This window comes from Dendrobates tinctorius, unplaced genomic scaffold (assembly GCF_039654945.1).
Source record: "Dendrobates tinctorius isolate UK_male_01 unplaced genomic scaffold, ASM3965494v1 ptg000016l, whole genome shotgun sequence".
NCBI lineage: Eukaryota > Metazoa > Chordata > Amphibia > Anura > Dendrobatidae > Dendrobates > Dendrobates tinctorius.
Window position 1 is genome coordinate 27,937,211 of NW_027361684.1, and position 21,170 is coordinate 27,958,380.

The 21,170-nt window shown below is 45.4% G+C and overlaps 1 protein-coding gene across 1 annotated transcript in view; it reads right to left on the reverse strand.

The window, feature by feature from the left end:
- PAFAH1B1 (platelet activating factor acetylhydrolase 1b regulatory subunit 1) overlaps nucleotides 1–21,170 on the reverse strand; it is a 133,157-nt gene that overhangs the window by 58,373 nt on the left and 53,614 nt on the right. Inside the window, exons 2-3 of the mRNA XM_073565594.1 lie at nucleotides 17,295–17,498; nucleotides 754–838 (exon numbers count right to left, since the gene is read on the reverse strand). Of these exons, the coding sequence (XP_073421695.1) occupies nucleotides 754–838; nucleotides 17,295–17,326 (117 nt within the window). The 5' untranslated portion in view covers nucleotides 17,327–17,498. The remainder of the gene's footprint in view (nucleotides 1–753; nucleotides 839–17,294; nucleotides 17,499–21,170) is intronic.

Here is a 21,170-nt window from a genome sequence, read left to right on the forward strand (position 1 = left end):
AATCCCATCCAAGGCTGGTGTGGCGGTGGTTCCGCCGGTATTTTTCGACAGGTTCAGAGGGGCTCCACTGGCATTTTGCAACAGGTGCGATGTTGAAGCACTGTAGTGCATGGGTGACGAGATTTCAACCTGAGCATGCGCCGCGCCCGGACGCCATCACATCACAGCAATGGATCTGTGGGGTCCCCTGGGCTTTCAGAAAATGCCAGCAGAGCCCCGCCACACCACAGAGCACGACCACACCACCAGCCTGGGAAGGGAGGCTGCATCGCCCTGCAGCATCGGACCGGGACCGCTGCCACAGTATTTTGTAAATACATCCCGACTAAGACGCGCACACACACCCATTTTCCCCAAAAATCTTAGAGGAAAAAGTGCATCTTCTGGGCTGAAAAATATGGTATATCGCATGATAAGATGGATGGTGTTGTTCAAAAGTGCAACTCGTCCCACAATAAACAAGAACTTGTACGGCTAAGTCTACAGATAGATACCTGGCTAGTGGGGAAAAACGAACAGGAGGGAGAGATGGGGGGGGGGGGGGGGGGGGGGGGAGAGATATTGCCTGGGCAAGAAGGGGTTAAATAATAAATCTGAAGTGCTTCGGCATATCATACTAGCCTGTAGTGGTCAGGACTAGACACTAGACCAGTGTACAATACAGGCAGCTCTGAGGACAACATTCAGCTAGGAATAATAGGCAGCTTTCCACATTAATTGTTGAAAAAGTACAAGTGGATTGTAAGATCTTACCATGTCTAGTTCTGCCTCCTTCTTGAAAACCGAGTATGCCTCTTCATAGCCATTAGAACGGAGATAGTCTGCTATAGCTCGATTTCTGAAAATAACAGAATTTTGTATTAGAACTATGAAAAAAGGAAAAATTACCTCGCATAGCTTTGTGTGGACAATATATTATGGCTCTTTAGATAATGATATAACAAGGATAATTCATGCTGATATGCTTAGACACAGTTTTAACCAATTCTAAGCAGCAAGACTAATGTATAAAGCACACATTAAGGTCCGGCCCTCAGAATGATTAGATCTGTCCCACTACATTGGGGACTATGAGGGGCCATTATACTGCATGGAGGACTGAGGTCTGTGTGTGGATCACCATAGGGGCATCATACTGTGATGGGTCACCATACTTTGCTGGGGGGGTAATGCGTGGAGGAATTCATGGGGGGGGGGGCGCGACTTGTTGGAATCATACTTTATTACTTGTATTTATGTTTCGCTTCCTTTGATATTACATATTTAAACTAGGTCATATGCTTTTTACTGCTCTTAAATAATGTTAATCCGGTATGCCCCATTTGTGATAATGTGCTAATTTTATTCTAAGATCTATTAAAATGTCCGTACTTTTTCCATGCAAGAGGAGAAAAAAAAAAGAAGAAGAAGTAATCCAGCTTGAGACTTTTTCCATGGGACAATCTCCTTAAGTTTGTTTCCATGAGGAAAGTTTCATCATTTTATTTGATAAGGAAAAACTCAATTGTACACTTTTTTAAACAAATATCAATGTTGGCCTGCGACATTGTCCAAGCTTTTAATTTTTGCGCTCTGTGTAGGAGTTGGACAATCACAGTAAAGCTACAGTATTATCACAATAGAGACTATTCAAGTACTAATTCTATTACAAAGTGACATCCAATGCTTATATAGCCAACTAAAAATCAGATTTAAACTACTTATAATTTTTACCTACAAGTATAATGACCACTTTGTGGTAGTTCTAGTGTTGTTTGAGCGGGGGAAAAAAAAAAAATTAAAAGAAAAAAAGGAAATTGCAAAAAGGATTGATGTGGCACTTTTTTTTTTATTTTACACACTTGAAAATCAGTGGAGACAAAAAAGTGCTGTATACACTGGGGAATCCTTGAAATGTACTGCATAACACGAACAAAAAAGGTTCAATCATGATGAGAAGAAACCCTGAGGGTACGTGCCCACAATCCAGAACAGAAGCGTTTTGGACGCAGCCCATCTGCTCTACGTCCAAAATGCTGCGTTCTAGGTTACAAGCACAGTGGATGGTATTTCTATAAATTCCATGCCCACTTTGCTTCTATTTGATGCTGCGTAAACTCACCCGTGGAACGGGTTTACGAGCCACAGCATGTCAACATCTGCAGCAGAGACGCTAGTCTTACCCAAAGCCATTCATTACATGCAGTAAATCCGCATGGTTCAATGAACACATACGGATTTACCTGCGTGATTACAACCAGCATTTTGGATGCAGCAAAATACGCTGCATCAAAAACACTGCTATATCCTGATCATGAGCACAAAGGCAAAAAAAAAGGAATTATCTTGCAGCTGCCTTTTTGCTGCCAAGAGATGCAGAAATTTCAGCATACATTTACTCAACATGTGCACATAGCCTTATATATACACAGCTTGACAGACCAAGGCTAGACATTAAAAGATACTTCACACTAAGCGAGATCGCTGATGAGTCACCGATTTTGTGACGCACCAGCGATCTTGCAGTGTGTGGCACGCATCAGCGACCGGCCCCACCGCCAGGTATCGCTATCGTGCAGTAATGTCCTGGACCATTTTTTGATAGCTGGTCTCCCGCTGGCCAGCGCGCATCGCTGCGTGTGGCAGCGGGAGACAAACGATCAGCGAGCTCCCAGCGCTGTAAGCAGACGCTGGAGCTGGTATCCAGGGTAAATAGCGGGTAACTAAGGCTAAGTGCACATGTACCGGAACTCTCGCGGAGATTACCGCGAGAGTTCCGGAATTCCAGTCCGCGGGAAAACCGCATTTTAAATTCCCGCGATTTTCCCGCGGATAAACTAGCATTTTGCAAGCGTATTTAGCTTGCAAAATGCTAGCGTTCTCCAAGCGATCTGTAGCATCGCTGGGAGAACTGATTGACAGATTGTTTGACGAGTGTGACCAACTTTTAACTACTGAGGCCGCCTATGCAGCATCAGTAGTAAAAGATAGAATGTAAAAAAAAAAAAAAAAAAAATGGTGTTATTCTTGCCTTCCGACGTCCCGCGCAGCCGTTCCCAGTAATACTTTGCGAAAATGCCCGCGATGACGTCCGTTCTCGCGGGATCGCGATGTCTCGCGGTAATTCGCGATGACGTCGCGTGAATGACCGCGAGAACGGACGCCATCGCGGGCATTTTCGCAAAGGCTTACTGGGAAAGGGAGCGTGGAGAGAAGCGGGAAGACTGCGCGGGACGTCGGAGGGTGAGAATAACAATATTTTTTATTTTTAAATTCTATTTTTTACAGGGATATGGTACCCAAAGCCCGGAGGACAGTCTCCTCTCCTCCGGACCATGGGTACCATCCGCCATTGTTCTGCTTACTTTCCGCATGGTGTGCACAGCCACATGCGGGAAGTAAGCGGAACAATGCATTCCTATGGGTGCGGGATCGCTGCGATTCCGCAAATTAATGAGCATGCTGCGGTTTTTACCGCAAAGCGATTCCGCCGCGGTAAAAACCGCAGCATTAGCACAGCATTGCGGAATCCCATAGGAATGCATGGGATGCTTATTTTCCGCGTTTTCGCGGCAAAATCGCGCAGTTAAAACAGCTGCGGAAACGCGAAAAAAACGCCACGTGTGAACTCAGCCTAAGCGCGCGCGTCACTTAGTTACCCGCTGTATACCCTGGATACCAGTGCGCTCGCGCTGGGAGCTGGTATCCAAGGTAAACAGCGGGTAACTAAATTCCGCGCGCTGTTACCCGCTATTTACCCAGGATACCAGCTCCCAGCGCGAGCACGCTGGTATCCAGGGTAAACAGCGGGTAACTAAGTACCGTGCGTGCTTAGTTACCCGCTATTTAACCTGGATACCAGCGTCCTCGCTTGTCCTGACCGCTGTTGAGATCTGCCTGTTTGACAGCTCGCCAGTGATCACGTAGCGATGCACCAGCAATCCTGACCAGGTCGTATCGGTCGGGATCGCTGGTGGGTCGTTTAGTTTAACGGGACCCTAAAGCCCCTGTTACACACTGCGGTATCGCTAGCAATATCGCTGTAAAGTCACCGATTTTGTGACGTTACAGCGATATTGCTAGCGATATCGCTGCATGTGATACTTCCCTCCGACCGGCTCCCCCCGCTGGTTATCGCTGATCGCGCGAGAAGCTCCTGGACCATTCCTCGTCGTCCACTTCCTGCGGCGCTTCCTGCTGTGACGACGAGCGACGCGTGGAGCCGGGCGGGAGGACGCAGGATCGCCGCGTCTGACAGGTAAGTAGCGATACCCGTCCCCAGCGATGTCGCTAGTGAGATCTGCCTGAGTGGCAGCTCACTAGCGACCACCCAGCGATTCACCAGTGATCCTGACCACGTCATATCGCTGGTCGGGATCGCTGGTGAGTCGCTAGGTGTAACGGTACCCTAAGGCTATGGGCACACTGAGTAAATCGGTGCAGAAATGTCTGCACCATTTAAGCATCTCTTAGCAAAAAAAAAAAAAAACCCTGCAAAAATGTGCGTTTTTTAATGAGCTTTCGCATTGCATTTTTTTCACTGATTTGAGCGAGGTCATTGGCAAAAAAAATACAGAGAACTGACAAACTGCAGATTTTCTGTACCAAATCTGCAAATTAAAACTGCTCAGCGTGTGAATGACACTTCAGAATTCTCATTTACTGGCATTAGGAATGCTTCAGGTTTATTTTGCTAGCAAATCAGCATGGCAAAAACAAACCAAGTCTGCAACGTGCGCACAAGCCCTAAAGAGGTTTTCTCAGTATCAACAAACCTAACATAGGCTTTTCTGAATGGAGCAGATTGTATTTGTTACTGCCTAAAATGCATCCACAGTAGCTTGTATACAAAGTCTCTCCGCAGCCAGACTGAGCAGTATTCCTAGAAGTATAAAGTAATACAATTTTAGGCACAGGCAAAATCTGAACACAAACATTTGACCCTTTCAACGTTCTACTCCCAGGGCGGCACGGTGGCTCAGTGGATAGCACTGCAGCCTTGCAGCACTGGGATCCTAGGTTCAAATCACACTAAGGACAACATCTGCAAGGAGTTTGTACGTTCTCCCCGTGTTTGCGTGGGTTTCCTCCAGGTTCTCCAAAGACATACTGAGGGATTCTAGATTGTGAGCCCCAATGGGGACAGTGCCAATAAGTTTTGTAAAGAGCTGTGGAATTAATAGTGAAGTCTGCATAGACTTCAGTCTGCATTGTGATTGCTATAAGTGTGTGCTAGAAGTGTGAAGATTAATTTAAGAATTAAAACCAGAAGGATGTATACAGACTGTGCCCTGCTACCTGCCACCATCGCACTCTAACAAGCATCTCTATTCTTCCGACAGGTATGTCCATCCACCCAGCTCTCCTGCTCTCCTGCTGTCTGTCTATGAAGGACACACAGTGCATCACCCAGCTTTGCACATAGACTTGCCTCTGCACCTAGCATTCACATGGTATGTCCATCCACCCAGCTCTCCTGCTCTCCTACTGTCTGTCTATGAAGGACACACAGTGCATCACCCAGCTTTGCACATAGACTTGCCTCTGCACCTAGCATTCACATGGTATGTCCATCCACCCAGCTCTCCTGCTGTCTGTCTATGAAGGACACACAGTGCATCACCCAGCTTTGCACATAGACTTGCCTCTGCACCTAGCATTCACATGGTATGTCCATCCACCCAGCTCTCCTGCTCTCCTGCTGTCTGTCTATGAAGGACACACAGTGCATCACCCAGCTTTGCACAGACTTGCCTCTGCACCTAGCATTCACATGGTATGCCTTTCAGCTAACCCCAGCTTACCCCAGTGTTATTTATGACCTTGTTTACTCTGGCTTGATCATATACATCTGGTCCACTCTTAATTGTCTGACCAAGATGAGCAGAGACCACTCCTCTCTGCTTCACACCTGACTGCACTTAGTTGTACATATATTGCAGAGCACAAGTCTGCATAGACTTCAGTCTGCATTGTGATTGCTATAAGTGTGTGCTAGAAGTGTGAAGATTAATTTAAGAATTAAAAACAGAATTGAACCAGAAGGGAACTGAAGGTAACTGGACACAGTCACTGTAAACAATGTTTCTGTTTGTTTTCACTTTCACCCCAATAATCCTTCACTTTCTGCTAATTCCCCTAATCCCTACTCCTAGTAAGGAACGGTTCATCTCTTCTTCAACCCTCCCCATCCACCTAACCTCCGCCTCAAAACTGTTCCTTAACATACAATCCTCTGTCTCCAAACACAGACAGCCCCCTCATGCCCTCTCCTGATCCCACCTGCTAACACTTTCTCTGCTCCTTCTCACTGCTGGTGATATCTCTCCAAATCCTGGTCCTCCTCACCACATTCCCACAGTCATTTCTACCTCCCATCCACACTATCACAACCTTCCGTAACCTCTCCAACCTTATACCCATTCACCCAGCCCCCGCTTCCCCAGTCCCACTAACAGGAGCTCTGTGAAACGCTCGCTCTGTCTGCAACAAGCTTTCCTACATCCATGATCTTTTTGTTACTACCAAACTCTCCTTCCTCGCCATCACCGAAACCTGGCTCACCCCTTCTGACACAGCCTCTCCTGCTGCACTTTCGTATGGCGGCTTCCACCTTTCTCACACCCCCCGCCCCAGCAGCAAACATGGTGGAGGAGTTGGTTTTCTCCTGTCAGATACCTGCTCCTTCACCCCAATCCCACTGCCACCCTCTGTTACCCTCCCTTCCTTTGAGGTGCACTCTGTGCAATCTACTCCCCCTCCAACCGGCTGTCATCTACCGCCCCCCAGGGCCAGCCACCACCTTCTTTGACCACTTCACCACCTGGTTACTTCATTTCCTTTCCGCGGACATCCCTACCATCATCATGGGCGACTTCAACATCCCCATTGACACTTCCCTCTCAGCTGCCACTAAACTTCTATCTCTCACTTCCTCCTTCGGCCTCACTCAATGGTCTTCTACAGCCACCCACAAAGATGGCCACACACTGGACCTCATCTTCACCCGCCTCTGCTCCCTATCTAACCTCTCTAACTCACCTCTTCCTCTCTCTGACCACAACCTGCTCACATTCTCTTCCCTCTTCACTCCATGTCTACAATCCCCACCCCACAAACTTTCACACCCTCGCAGGAATCTTAAACACCTTGACCTACACTCATTCTCTGAATCCCTCCTCCCTCTTACAGATATAAGTTCCTTACACAATGCGGATGACGCTGCCGCTCTATATAACACCACAATAGCTGTAGCTTTGGAATCCGCTGCCCCACTTACACATACCAAAACTCGCAAAATCAACAGACAGCCCTGGCACACCAGCCTGACCAAAGAGCTGAGGCGAGCTTCCAGGGCTGCTGAGCGCAGATGGAAAAGATCCCACTCCAACGAGCACTTCATCGCATTCAAACAGTCCCTTACTACTTTCAAGACCACACTCGCCACAGCTAAACAAACCTACTTCTCATCTCTCATATCCTCCCTGTCTCACAACCCTAAACAGTTATTCAACACCTTCAATTCTCTCCTCCGCCCCCCAGCACCTCCTCCCTCCCCACTCATCTCAGCTGAAGACTTTGCCTCATTTTTCAAGCAGAAAATTGATAACATCAGGGACAGTTTTGGTCAACAACCCCCAGAGCCCTTCCTCCCGACTTCCCAGCCCTCCACCTTCAAAACCAACTTCTCCACCATTACAGAAGATCGACTCTCCACTCTACTCTCAAGATCACATCTCACCACCTGTGCACTCGACCCGATCCCATACCACTTCATCCCAAACCTCACCACAGTCTTCATCCCAACCCTAACCCATCTCTTCAACCTATCACTAACAACTGGTGTTTTCCCCCTCAAGCTTTAAACATGCCTCCATCACACCTATCCTCAAAAAGCCCTCTTGACCCATCCTCTGTATCTAGCTATCGCCCTATATCACTTCTCCCATACGCCTCCAAGCTACTGGAACAACACTTCTACCTTGAACTGTCCTCCCATCTCTCTTCTTGCTCCCTCTTCGACCGCTTACAATCTGGCTTCCGGTCACACCACTCCACTGAAACTGCCCTTACTAAGGTCACCAATGACCTCTTAACTGCCAAGAGCAAGCGACACTACTCTGTCCTCCTCCTCCTGGACCTGTCGGCTGCCTTTGACACAGTGGACCATTCCCTATTATTACAGACCCTCTCATCCCTCGGCATCACAGACTTGGCCCTCTCCTGGATCTCATCATACCTAACAGACCGGACATTCAGCGTCTCCCACTCACACACCACCTCCTCACCTCGCCCCCTATCTGTCAGAGTCCCACAAGGTTCAGTCCTTGGGCCCCTGCTGTTCTCTATTTACACCTTTGGCCTGGGACAGCTCATAGAATCTCATGGCTTTCAGTATCATCTTTATGCTGATGACACACAGATCTACATCTCTGGACCAGATATCACCTCCCTACTAACCAGAATCCCTCAATGTCTGTCCACTATTTCATCCTTCTTCTCCACTAGATATCTGAAACTCAACATGGACAAAACAGAATTCATCATCTTTCCCCCATCTCACGTGACCCCCCCTATGAACCTATCAATTACAGTAAATGACTGCCCACTCTCCCCAGTCCCACAAGCTCGCTGCCTCGGAGTAATCCTTGACGCTGATCTCTCCTTCAAACCACATATCCAAACCCTTTCCACTTCATGCCGACTTCAACTCAAAAATATTTCACGCATCCGTTCATTCCTCACCCAAGAATCTGCAAAAACCCTAGTCCATGCCCTCATCATCTCTCGCCTTGACTACTGCAACCTCATGCTCTGTGGCCTCCCCTCAAACACTCTCGCACCCCTCCAATCTATTCTAAACTCTGCTGCCCGACTAATCCACCTGTCCCCCCGCTATTCCCCAGCTTCTCCCCTCTGTCAATCCCTTCACTGGCTCCCAATTGCCCAGAGACTCCATTACAAAACCCTAACCATGACATACAAAGCCATCCACAACTTGTCTCCTCCATACATCTGTGACCTCGTCTCCCGGTACTTTCCTGCACGCAACCTCCGATCCTCACAAGATCTCCTTCTCTACTCCCCTCTTATCTCCTCTTCCCACAATCGCATACAAGATTTCTCTCGCGCATCACCCCTACTCTGGAACTCTCTACCACAACATATCAGACTCTCGCCTACCATCGAAACCTTCAAAAAGAGCCTGAAGACCCACCTCTTCCGACAAGCCTATAACCTGCAGTAACCACCGATCGACCAAACCGCTGCACGACCAGCTCTACCCTCGCCTACTGTATTATCACCCATCCCTTGAAGATTGTGAGCCCTCGCGGGCAGGGTCCTCTCTCCTCCTGTACCAGTTATGACTTGTATTGTTTAAGATTATTGTACTTGTTTTTATGTATACCCCTCCTCAAATGTAAAGCGCCATGGAATAAATGGCGCTATAACAATAATAATAATAATAATAATAATAATAATAATAGTGCTATATAAATGAGTAAAATAAAGAAAAATAAAAAAGTGCTTAGCTATCAAGCTAACAGGTTACTGAAAGGTCAGAAGTTATGTCAATTTTAGAAGTGCAAACCGCTTAGAGCCCCTGGACCAACTGACTGCCACGCTGTCAACATGAAATCCGTGCTGCAGACTCCGTGCTGGGCCTGAAGAGGGTAGCTCAAGGTTTTTCTTTTATTTCTTTTTGCTACTATTGGAGCCTTTGCCATTGCCCCATAATGACTATTCGTTTCAGAAGCCACTGAGAATGCCTTTTCAAAGCGCAGGCGCGGAAAACTACGGCATCTGTGATATTCACAGACGAAGATTATGTTCAGCAAGCCGGGGGGGGGGTTAAGGCGAATAAGCCCCGCCCATCGGACCGCGACGATTTCCATACATCTCCACCAAGATAGAAAAAAAGGTATTTATGCAACAAAGGTGCGGGGGTCGGGGGAAATCAAATGTCCTAATAGAATCCTTATGGGATGCACAATTGGGTGTTATCGTTACATGATATATCACTAAAAATGGGTGACAAGATTCCCTTTAAACTGCCATCAATATATTACAGTATCCACATGTTTTCATAGTATACCAATCTTAGCATTATGTCCAGATGTTACATTTAACAACATTTCTATGAAGATATTATATTATATTTCTGCACTTCATGATATCAGTTCAGAGGAAATGAAGTGTGAAGTTAAAGAATAGTACAGAAGGAGGGCAGTATTTCAGAGCTAGCCACCTACTGAAAATAGGTTTTTCAGCGAAAACCATTATGTATAAAGAAATCAATGTAGGGTGAGCAAGACCGTGTCGTCTGAAACATGTGACAAACCCGAGCATAAAACGTCCAATAGCTGAGGTGCAGCAGACAAGGTCAGTTAGAGGTGGACCGTCTCCTGCTCGTCAATGGGATGCTTACAGGAAGGCCCAGACTGTCCTATACAGAAAAGCTGACATTTACACAATGCACATTCATCCATTCTCCAATGCTCTGATAACAAAAGCGGACTACAAATTGAATTGGAGCCCGAATCAATGCTGGATGTTAATAGCCTGGACCGTGAATGGAGCATACAATTCAGTAGGAATGCATTTGAAATAATGAAATCTTACACTTCTGTACTTAAAAAAAAAATTTTTCCTAAGAAAATTATGAATGCAGGAAGTGCATGGGTAGTTCTGATTATAGATATTAAGTAGTCCATTAGGATTACAGTTTTGGTACAAGTCACTTGATCATAGCTGGATTTAGCTTGGATCCAGTGATTAGAAACATTTGCTTCATTAGGTTACATGGAGAGATAGTGGGGAAGTCCTGATCAGCTTTTTTCGATGGTCACTAATATTCGTGTCCTACAGGAATAAATCGCCGAGCATAGTGGTGGTAGTGGGGTTTAACCAGGTTTTGATTAAAGAAAAGGTAAATTTTATCAACAGCTTTAATTTATTATTATTTATATAGCACCATTGATTCCATGGTGCTGTACATGAGAAGGGGGTTACATACAAAGTACAGATATTCACTTACAGTAAACAAACTAACAATCACAGACTGATAGAGGGGAGAGAGGACCCTGCCCTTGCGGGCTTACATTCTACAGTACGGTGGGAAAGGAGATAGTAGGTTGGGGGGTTGCAGTAGCTCCAGTGATGGTTAGGAGGTAGCCCTAGTAGTGGTGAGGGGGCAGCGGGGATCATTGCAGGCTGTAGGCTTTCCTGAAGAGGTGGGTTTTCAGGATCCGTCTGAAGGATCCGAGTGTGCTTGATAGCCGGATGTGTTGGGGCAGGGAATTCCAGAGGATGGGGGCTATTCGGGAGAAGTCTTGGTGAAGGTTGGGTGAGGAGCGAATAAGTGTGGAGAGAAGGAGGTCTTGGGAGGATCGGAGATTACATGAGGGAAGATATCGGGAGATCAGTTCAGAGATATATGGAGGAGACAGGTTATAGATGGCCTTGTAGGTCAGTATTAGTAATTTGAATTGGATACGCTGAGGGAGTGGGAGCCAGTGAAGAGATTTGCAGAAGGGAAAAGCGGAGAAGAAGCCAGGAGAGAAATAAATTAGTCGGGCAGCAGAGTTAGATGGACTTGAGAGGTGTGAGGGTGTTAGCAGGGAGGCCACAGAAAAGGATGTTGCAGTAGTCGAGACGGGAGATGAGGGTATGCACAAGCATTTAAGTAGAGTGAGGGTTGAGATGTTTAGATGTATTTTTTGGCTTGTGTGGGGTCTGTTTTATTCTGGATAAAATAAACCATTAGGCAAAAAAGCATGCCAAAACTGCTCTAAATGAGACGTTATAACAGGTAAGAAAGTGAAATAAATATAGGGTAAAATATTATATATTTAATTTACATTGTACAATCACTGGCACTGACCACGTATGCTACTTAAGCATTAATGTTCATTCCTGTTCAGAACATTTACGTAAGACGCCATGCTGTCAACAACCTACACAAAAGAGGTGATGAAAGAACAAGCTAGCATATGCTCGTTTGATTGGAGGACATATTTATATGGACTAATGGAGGGCAACAAAATATTCAGCCTGTATCATCCCATGTAAAAATGCTTTAAGATTTGTGATGAGCGAACATGCTTGGATAATGTGTTATCTGAGCATGCTCGGGTGTTAAGAGTCTTCTGGCATGCTCAAAAAATATGTTTGAGTCCCTGCGGCTGCATGTCTGGCAGCTTTTGCAACCCATACAGGGATTGCCCGTTTGTTATTTTTCAAGCACGCCGAAGACACTGTTAACACACGAGCATGCTCTGATAACACATTATCCGAACACATTCGCTCATCACTAGTTAACCTCTTCATGACCGGAGCTTTTATCGGTTTTGTGTTTTTGTTTTTCGCTCCTCTTCTTTCCAGAGCCTTAACTTTATTTTCCCTTCAATATGGCCATGTGAGGGCTTATTTTTAGCAGGACAAGTTGCACTTTTGAACGACATCATTGATTTTAACATGTCGTCTACTCGAAAACGGGAAAAAAAATTCCAAGTGTGGTGAAATTGCAAAAAAAAAAGTACAATCCCACTTATTTTTTGTTTGGCTTTTTTGCTAGGTTCACTAAATTCCAAAACTGACCTGCCATTATGATTCTCCAGGTCATTGCGAGTTCACAGACACCAAACATGTCTAGGTTCTATTTTATCCAAGTACAGAAAATTTTTTTTAAAGTTTGCTACAAAAAAAAAAAAATTGCATCATTTTCCGATACCCGTAGCGTCTCCATTTTTCTTGATCTTAGGTTGGGTGAGGGCTTATTTTTTTGTGCAGATACATTCTTTTGATCGCCCATTATTCCATTTTAATGCAATGTCGTGGCGACCAAAAAACGTAATTCTGGCGGTTCAAATTTTTTTCTCGCCATGTCATTTACCAAGCAGGTTTTTTTTTTTTTTTATTGATAGATCAGGTGATTCTGAATGCGGCGATAACAAATATGTGTAGGTTTGAATTTTTATTTTCTTATTGTTTTATTTAGAATGGGGCGAAAGAGGGGGAATTAAACTTTTAATATATATATATATTATATATACACACACACATACATATACACACACATACATACACACATACACCTTTTTTTTTTAAAATTACTTAAGTATCGACATGCTTCAATAGCCTCCATTGGAGGCTAAAAGCTGCCACAACTTGATCGGCTCTGCTAAAGAGAGGCGATGCTCAGATCGCCTCTATGTAGCAGAATAACTACATTGCTATGAGCGCCGGCCACAGGGTGGCGCTCATAGCAATCTGGCATCAACAACCATAGAGGTCTCAAGGAGGTGTGACGGGGGTCAGTGGTGCGCCTATTTCCAGTCCGATGGCCGGAAGCATGCGTTAAATACCGCAGTCAGAGCTTGACAGCGGCATTTAACTAGTTAATAGGCACGGGTGGATTTCGCTTCCACCCGCGCATATTGCGGGCACATGTCAGCTTTTCAAAATGGCTGACATATCCCGGATTTGATGCGGGCTCACCGCAGGAGCCCACATCAAAGCAGGGGGGTACTGCCATTGGACGTACTATCCCGTCCAATGGCAGTAAGGGGTTAAGATGTATTGGCACCTTTAAAATCTTAACTTCCTATGTACTGTCAATAAATGGAGAAGCTTGTCACAAAAAACTGAAATCATTTAGTTCATCAATATACACTCAGATTATCTGGTTGAGTCGGGAGTTCCTACTAGGAAAGTAACAGATTTATTCAGACAGGGACATTTTACTAAACGCTACTGCAGAAGAAAGAGCCACCTTCAGGCTGCATTCTGTGGAGGTGGCTCTTCTGGCGCAGGGACGCTATAGAGGGGGGGTTGATGGACAGCTTGGGAGGCAGCTTAACAGAGGGACACTACATACCTCTGACAGAATGCAGGTATGAGGAGCTATTTATAAAAGTCTATATTTTGGCGTTAATGGGGGGGGTCAGAAACAGAAGAGCCACCTTCACAGAATGCAGCCTTAGTGCTACTGAAGGTGGCTCTTAAGGTACTGTCACACTTAGCGATGTACCAGCGATCCCGACCAGCGATATGACACGGTCAGGATCGCTGGTACATCGCTAAGTGGTCGCTACTTACCTGTCACACCAGGCGATCCTGCGTCCTCCCACCCGGCTCCACGCGTCGCTCGTCTCCACAGCAGGAAGCGCCGCAGGAAGCTGACGACGAGAAACAGTCCTGGACGTTCTTGCGCGATCAGCGATAACCAGCGGGGGAGCGGGTTGTAGGTAAGTACCAGACACAGCGATATCGTTAGCAATATCGCTATAACGTCACAAGTTATAGCGATATTGCTAGCGATATCTCTTAGTGTGACAGTACCTTTAGTGAAAAACACCCTGGGGGGAGGGTGACAGGTTCCCTTTAACAGCTTATGTTGTAGCCCACAAATTCTGCACCAAATTAAAAAAAATTGCATACCAACATATTTTGGTCTGACAGGCAAAAAGGACACTTAGCTTATGGGGTGAATAAGGGACTATGAGAATGCTTGCTGTATACAGCAGCAAATATACCCTAAACTGAAGCTATAATGAGTTCCTCAGGTGTATTCAGAGCGGTCAAACCTAAATCTGTTCAGTGATTTTTTTCATGAAGGTCATTGGTGGATGGAGGTTACGTTAAGTAATCAAAAATAGAAACATGGAAGGGTGCGGGGAACCACTCCCATGCATAAAAATTCAAAAACACTTAAAGATAGGAAATAGTCTTAAAGTATCACTCCAGCGAGGTGGGGGGTCCACTGTCTGATACTCACCTTCCAGCATTTTCATCTGTTTTTGCCGCCGCTCCCGACTGTCTCTGGCGAAAAGTGACCTGCCTGCAACTCCAGTGCGTTATGGAGCTGTGTGTAGGTCACTTCTGAATACAAGTCTACGAGAGCCTCATTCTGGCTCTAAAGAGTTACATTGAGAGCTTGCGACTAGTGATGAGCAAATATACTCGTTGCTCGGGTGATCTCCGAGTACGCGTGCTCAGAGATTTAGTGTTTGTTGTCGCAGCTGCATGATTTGTGGCCGCTGGACAAACTGAATACATGTGGGGGTTGCCTGTTTGTTAGGGAATCTCCACATGTATTCAGGCTGTCTAGCAGCAGTAAATCATGCAGCTTCGTTGACAGTAACCAAATCTCCGAGCACATCCAAATACTCGAGGAAACCAGAGCATGCTCGGGAAAACCCGAGCAACAATGCTACTCGCTCATCACTACTTGTGACGTACGTAACCTCTGACTTTCGGGCAGTCAGAAGCTGAGCTCACAAGATGGTGCCGCAGAGCCAGAGTAGTGCTGAAAAACAGGAAAGACGCCGGACAGTGAGTATATGACCAGGGGCAGGGGGCTTACATTTAAAGCACCAATCCAAAGGTGAAAAAAAAAAAAAACAACATGCTGGAGTGGTGCTCTCACTCACCAGCAGCCACCTCCAACTGCAGGTAAGGATCACTATGATCAACAAGAAACATACTACAGAAAACTGAGGACAAACATGAAATGCTGGTAATAAGACACTGTATTGTCAATGGGTAAAGATGACATTTACATCAGACAGAAGGGAATGTCATGCAAGATTCGCTCTCTGGCAGATTTGCCATCACTCTCTCCTCAGCCCATAAAGCAATCTAAACGTCGTTGTCTGAATTCTCATTCTAGTAATGGAAACAAAGGTCTTCATTTCTATCAGCGTGCCCAACCCCTCAGAGGGGTATCAAGCATTCTGTGGCAATATTTAACAAAACTATTTAAGAATAAACCAAGACCTCATATCACAAGCAATCCTTGCATTACAGAACACATGCATGTGTAATGTCTGCCACACTAGACTAAACCTGTACTCCCATATAAATCACCAGTCACAGAACAGATTACCAATAACACATTAACAAAAGGCCAATGCGCACCAGCACAAGATTTTGTAAAATGACCACACCTGTCCTAAGCCACCCTCCTACCCCAATTTCTCTGCAGGCACCAGCAGGACAGAAAAGGAGGGCGTCCTGTTTTTTTTTACTACCACTGAGGCCTGTGACTGGATGCAGCAGTCAGGAGAATGGAGGGGAAGTCACTGGATATAACAGACGACATTCTGCAGCCGCAGAGGTTGGAACAGATGAATGTATATCTGCTAGGGGCAGGGAAGAGGGACAGGGAGTCTCCACATGTGTTGTATCCAGCTGGAATCCAAGCGAGTTTGCTAGCCTGTGTCTGGTGGCTGCTGATCCTGCTGATGCATTCAGCAAAGGTAGGAAAAGGAAAAGATGTGTTTCCGGCACACCGACCAGTTAAAATGAAAAAAAAGTTTATTTGGACATAATTAAAAATAAAACAAAAACAACCTGACATGTTTCTGGCGCAACAGTGCGCCCTTAGCCATAGGATGAAGAGAGGACAGACAGATATAATAAGGCTATGTGCACACGGTGCGGATTCTGCTGCGGGTCCGCAGCAGATTTAGGTGCGTTGTACAGTACCATTGTTTTCAATGGTAAACTGGAAAACGCTGTGCACATGCTGCGGATTTTACCGGGCGATTTTGCTGCGGTTTACAATCCGCAGCATGTCAATTCTTTAGTCTAGAAACGCTGCAGTTTCACACCTCATCCATTATGAGGTGTAAAACCGCAGGGCAATAGTCTTGCGGATTTATCTGCGTTTTTTACTACAAAATCCACAGAGCCAAAAAACTCCGTGTGCACATAGCCTTAAGGAACAAGCACCAACCAGAACTAAGAGAAATAATTGATTTCTTTAATATTTTTTCATTCTTTTCAGACTTAGAAATTTAGCCTCCTGCTTTCATTATACCCAGAGATCATTGAGTCTAGAGAGTAGGAAGTGCGGACAGTGCATCCTATCCGGTATACACAGATTACATTCGAAATCTAAACACAAGGGAAATGTTTTATTACCCACATTGATTTCAATAAATAGGTTTCTAGTACATAAGTATTCACTTATGAGCTCATCACCTTTGATTTTCCTTCTTCTAAAGAGACTGGATTTAACGGCACAAGCTGCTGTTTTACAAAGCAAACCTGTTGAGCCTGTTTAATTTCTGTATAAAGTCTACTACACCCAGACTCAGCTGAAGGCCATGGGCAGGGCAGAGCAACACTGAGGTGGGACATTCCTGTACATCAGTCTAACATTTATTAGCCCTACACAACATCGGAGCACAAAGGAAATAACAGCCTGTAAGCCAATCCAATATCCTTATATACAATACTGCTTATAGCATAGGTAACTACACTATAGGTGTTCACACAAGCCCTGGAGATTTTTACAAGTAACTTACAGCTCATCCCGTTGCCTCTGTGACAGGACCATGATGAATTGAGTCCCGGAAACAAAACAGTGGTGGAGACCTTCAGGAGTTCACAAATCCCAAGGCACTCGGGATCTGCGATGAATATGGCCACAGAGTGGCTTCAGATATAAAGAACCACAAGATAAATCCCACAGAAGACTTGAGTCATTCAACACGGAAGGCCAAGTCCACCTGGAAAAATAAAACAAAAGCAGTAAGTAAAATGAAAACTTTCAGCGTCTAAAACAAATCAAACAGTCTAGAAATACCAATCGGGCTTAGCAGATGCTGTTTGGATATGTCATGTGACAGACCCAGCACAACATCAGGACTTTTGTTGAAGGGAACCCATTACACACGTGAACATTGACCAATTCAGAAGATTACTTGGGGAGAGAGGTGGGAGACTAATGCCAATTTATGAGTGTTTAACCCCTTAACCCCCAAGGGTGGTTTGCATGTTCATGACCGGGCCAATTTTTACAATTCTGACCACTGTCCCTTTATGAGGAATGCTTCCATGGATCCCGGTGATTCTGACATTGTTTTCTCGTGACATTGTACTTCATGTTAGTGGTAAAATTTCATTGATATATCTTGCGTTTAATTGTGAAAGAAACGGAAATTTGGCAATTTTGAAAATGTCGCAATTTTCCAACTTTTAATTTTTATGCCCTTAAATCACAGATATGGCAAAAAAAACTTAAGTAACATTTCCCACATGCTTACTTTACATCAGCACAATTTTGGAACCGACATTTTTTTGTTAGGAAGTTATAAGGGTTAAAAGTTGACCAGCGATTTCTCATTTTTGCAACACCATTTTATTTTTACAGACCACATCACATTTGAAGTCACTTTGAGGGGTCTATGTGAGTTTTCTCTGGTTCACCAGTTGTGAGTTCTCCTTCCAGACTCCCTCTGGTGCTAACAGGAGGTAGTGAGGCTGATTTCATCAGTGGAGATCTGCCACCTGAGAATGAGGATGACGATTGGACCTCAGGAGTCTCATATTGGATTTAAGACAGCCGACGCCCTATTCAGTTGCTGGTGATTCCTTCTGGCTTGTCAGCTCTTGGTTTTCTGCTCTGTTCCAGTCATCTAAAGCCAAGTTTTTTTGTTGGTCTATTCAGTTTTTTGGTGTGGTCAGCCAGCCCCAGCTGGGGGCTGCACTGAATTTCCACTCTTATTTATCAGTATTTTGCCAATTTGCTTTTTGTCCCTTACTAGTTTGGTCTCTTTTTGCTCTGTCTCAGAATATTTCAGAGTGCCGATATAGTGGGAGAAGTCTAGTGACTTCAGGATTAATTTTGCTATCAGAAGTGTTGGACATTATTTTTGTAGGGTTTTTTGCAGGTTGCAGACAGTGTCTTTCCTCTCTAGCTAGTTTGGGCCCCATCGTTTGCTCAGCCTATTTTCCTTCCTGTGTTTCTGCCTTCATCTTGTTTCACCGTCAATACATGTGTGGGGGCTATCTATTCCTTTGGGGGTCTGCTCTGGGGCAGTTAGTATTCCCCTTTTCATGCTTCAGGCTTATTTAGTCCTCCAGCTGTGACGAAGCGTCTAGGAACATCGTAGGTACGCTCCACGGCTGCTGCTAGTTGTGTGGTAGGATCAGGGATCTGCATAGTTACCAACCTCTCTGGTTTTCTGTGACTTAGCTTGTTTTGCTTTTTTTCTCCTCGGTGACCCATTCATAACAGGTCTATATGATAAAAAATACCCAAAAGTGACACCATTCTAAAAACTGCACCTCTCAATGTGCTCAAAACCACATTCAGGCTGTGTGCCCACGTAGTGCTTTAAGAGTTTCCGCGGCGTTTTTAAAAGCGCGATTCTGCCACGGAAACGCTTAAAAAAAGCATTCCATGCATTTGTAATAGAAAATGCACATGTTGTGCCAATGGTGCGGTTTTTACCGCTGTGGAATCGCTTCGCGGTAAGAAACGCAGCATGTTCATTAATTTTGCGGAATCGCCCGCGATTCCGTATACCATCAATTATATGGGCAAAAACGCATGGGAAAACGCATGTCAAAACGCTTAACAATCGCGTGGAAAAGCTCATGCGTTTTCCCTGGCAAGGGCATGCGTTTCTGCTCAGGAAAAAAAAACACAAGAAAAACGCGACGTGGGTACATAGCCTCAAGAAGTTTATTAACGGGGCGTGGCCTGCATGCAGACTGTGATGGCTGCTTAGAGCCAGAGCTCCAGCATCTACCAACCGAAAGCAGCACATATCAGCTCTCCACGGTGCACCCGGCCTTCAAAAAAGTAACTGCCGGCTGCCTCACATATCTGGGCTCATGATGACACACGGTAGGACGCAGAAAAGAAGCTTCCCACCGTGGCTGCTAGGTTTCTTTCCTAAGGGACAGACTGCACATGCTTCAGGGAAGATGACACCTTAGCCCGTATCCTTTTCTTCTCTACTAAGTATGCATTTATACAGCAGATGAGGAAACCTCCTGAATTACCTACTGAACTAAACAATCTGCAGGTATTCCCAGATCTATCAGCAGCAACCTTGGCTAAAAGACAGGAATACACTCCTATATGCAAGACCTTCAGAGATGGCAACATTATCATCATGTATGGAGGTCACACGGTGACATGTTCATCTCCTAAACAAGCAGAAGATAAGCTGACAAGTTGGAAGATTCCACTGCCACCTAGACAACCATCTGCAGGGGAGAAGAGTATTGTTCCAGACTGGACTCCGGCTTCAAATGAGGGAAGGATCGTGGTCGGGATGACCGGTGCTCGCTGACGGGTCCTCTCTCTGGATTCCTGGACTGTGACTTTCACCTTGCCCTATACAGATTTTGATTCTGCGCCACATCCGACCTATGTCGGTCATTACCCGGTGTCCGCCAGGACCCCGGTTCATGGTTATATTTTAAAAATTTTTCCTTTTTTCTCTTTTTGTCTATTTCTTTTTGTTTTTTAAGGGGCATCTACTTTGGTAGCTTAAGTGTGATGGAATATATACTTATAGGATATAATTATGTGACAGCCAGTATATACCCCTCCGAGGGAAAATTAATATATACATTTATGCAAAAGTATTTCACCCACATTTACAATCATGAGTGTGCAGCTCTTATCGTTAAATGTTAAGGGCTGAACGTCCCTGGTAAGCAATCCATGTTGTGGAGGGAAGGAAATCTCAGGCTGACATCGTTTGTCTGCAGGAGACACATTTGCTAGAGAAGGATAATTGTAGGGTTCACCATCCTCATTTCCCACATATATTTTTCGCCAATAACTCTAATAAGAAGGTGGGGGGTGTATTATGGTGAAGCATACAGTAGCCTTTAAATGCATGCAGACCCGGCAGGTAGATTTCTGATTCTTGTATGCACCCTTAGGCTGTGTGCACACGCTGCGGAAAAGGTGCGGATTCATCCGCGCGGATTTTGTACAATCCGCAGGTGAAACCGCAGGTCAAAAGACCTGCGGTTTTACCTGCGGATTGCTCTGCGGTTTTGCCCTGCGGTTTTTCATCTCCTCAATGGAGGAGATGGCAAACCGCAGGAGAATCCGCAGAAAGAATTGACATGTCAATTCTTTCTGCGGATTGAAAACCGCAGATAATCCGCGCGGAAAATTCCGCACCGTCTGCACTGCGGTTTTTGATTCCCATAGGGAATCATTGTACTGTACACCGCAGCAGAAACTGCTGCGGGTTCGCAGCGGCCAAAACCGCTGCGGAACCGCAGCAAAATCCGCAGCGTGTGCACACACCCTTAGGGTATGTGCACACTTTGCGGTTTCTGCTGCGTTTCCACAGCGTTTTTGGCTCTGCAGAAACGCAGCAGATTTTGCTGCGTTGTACATTACCTTTATTTCCTATGGAAATAAA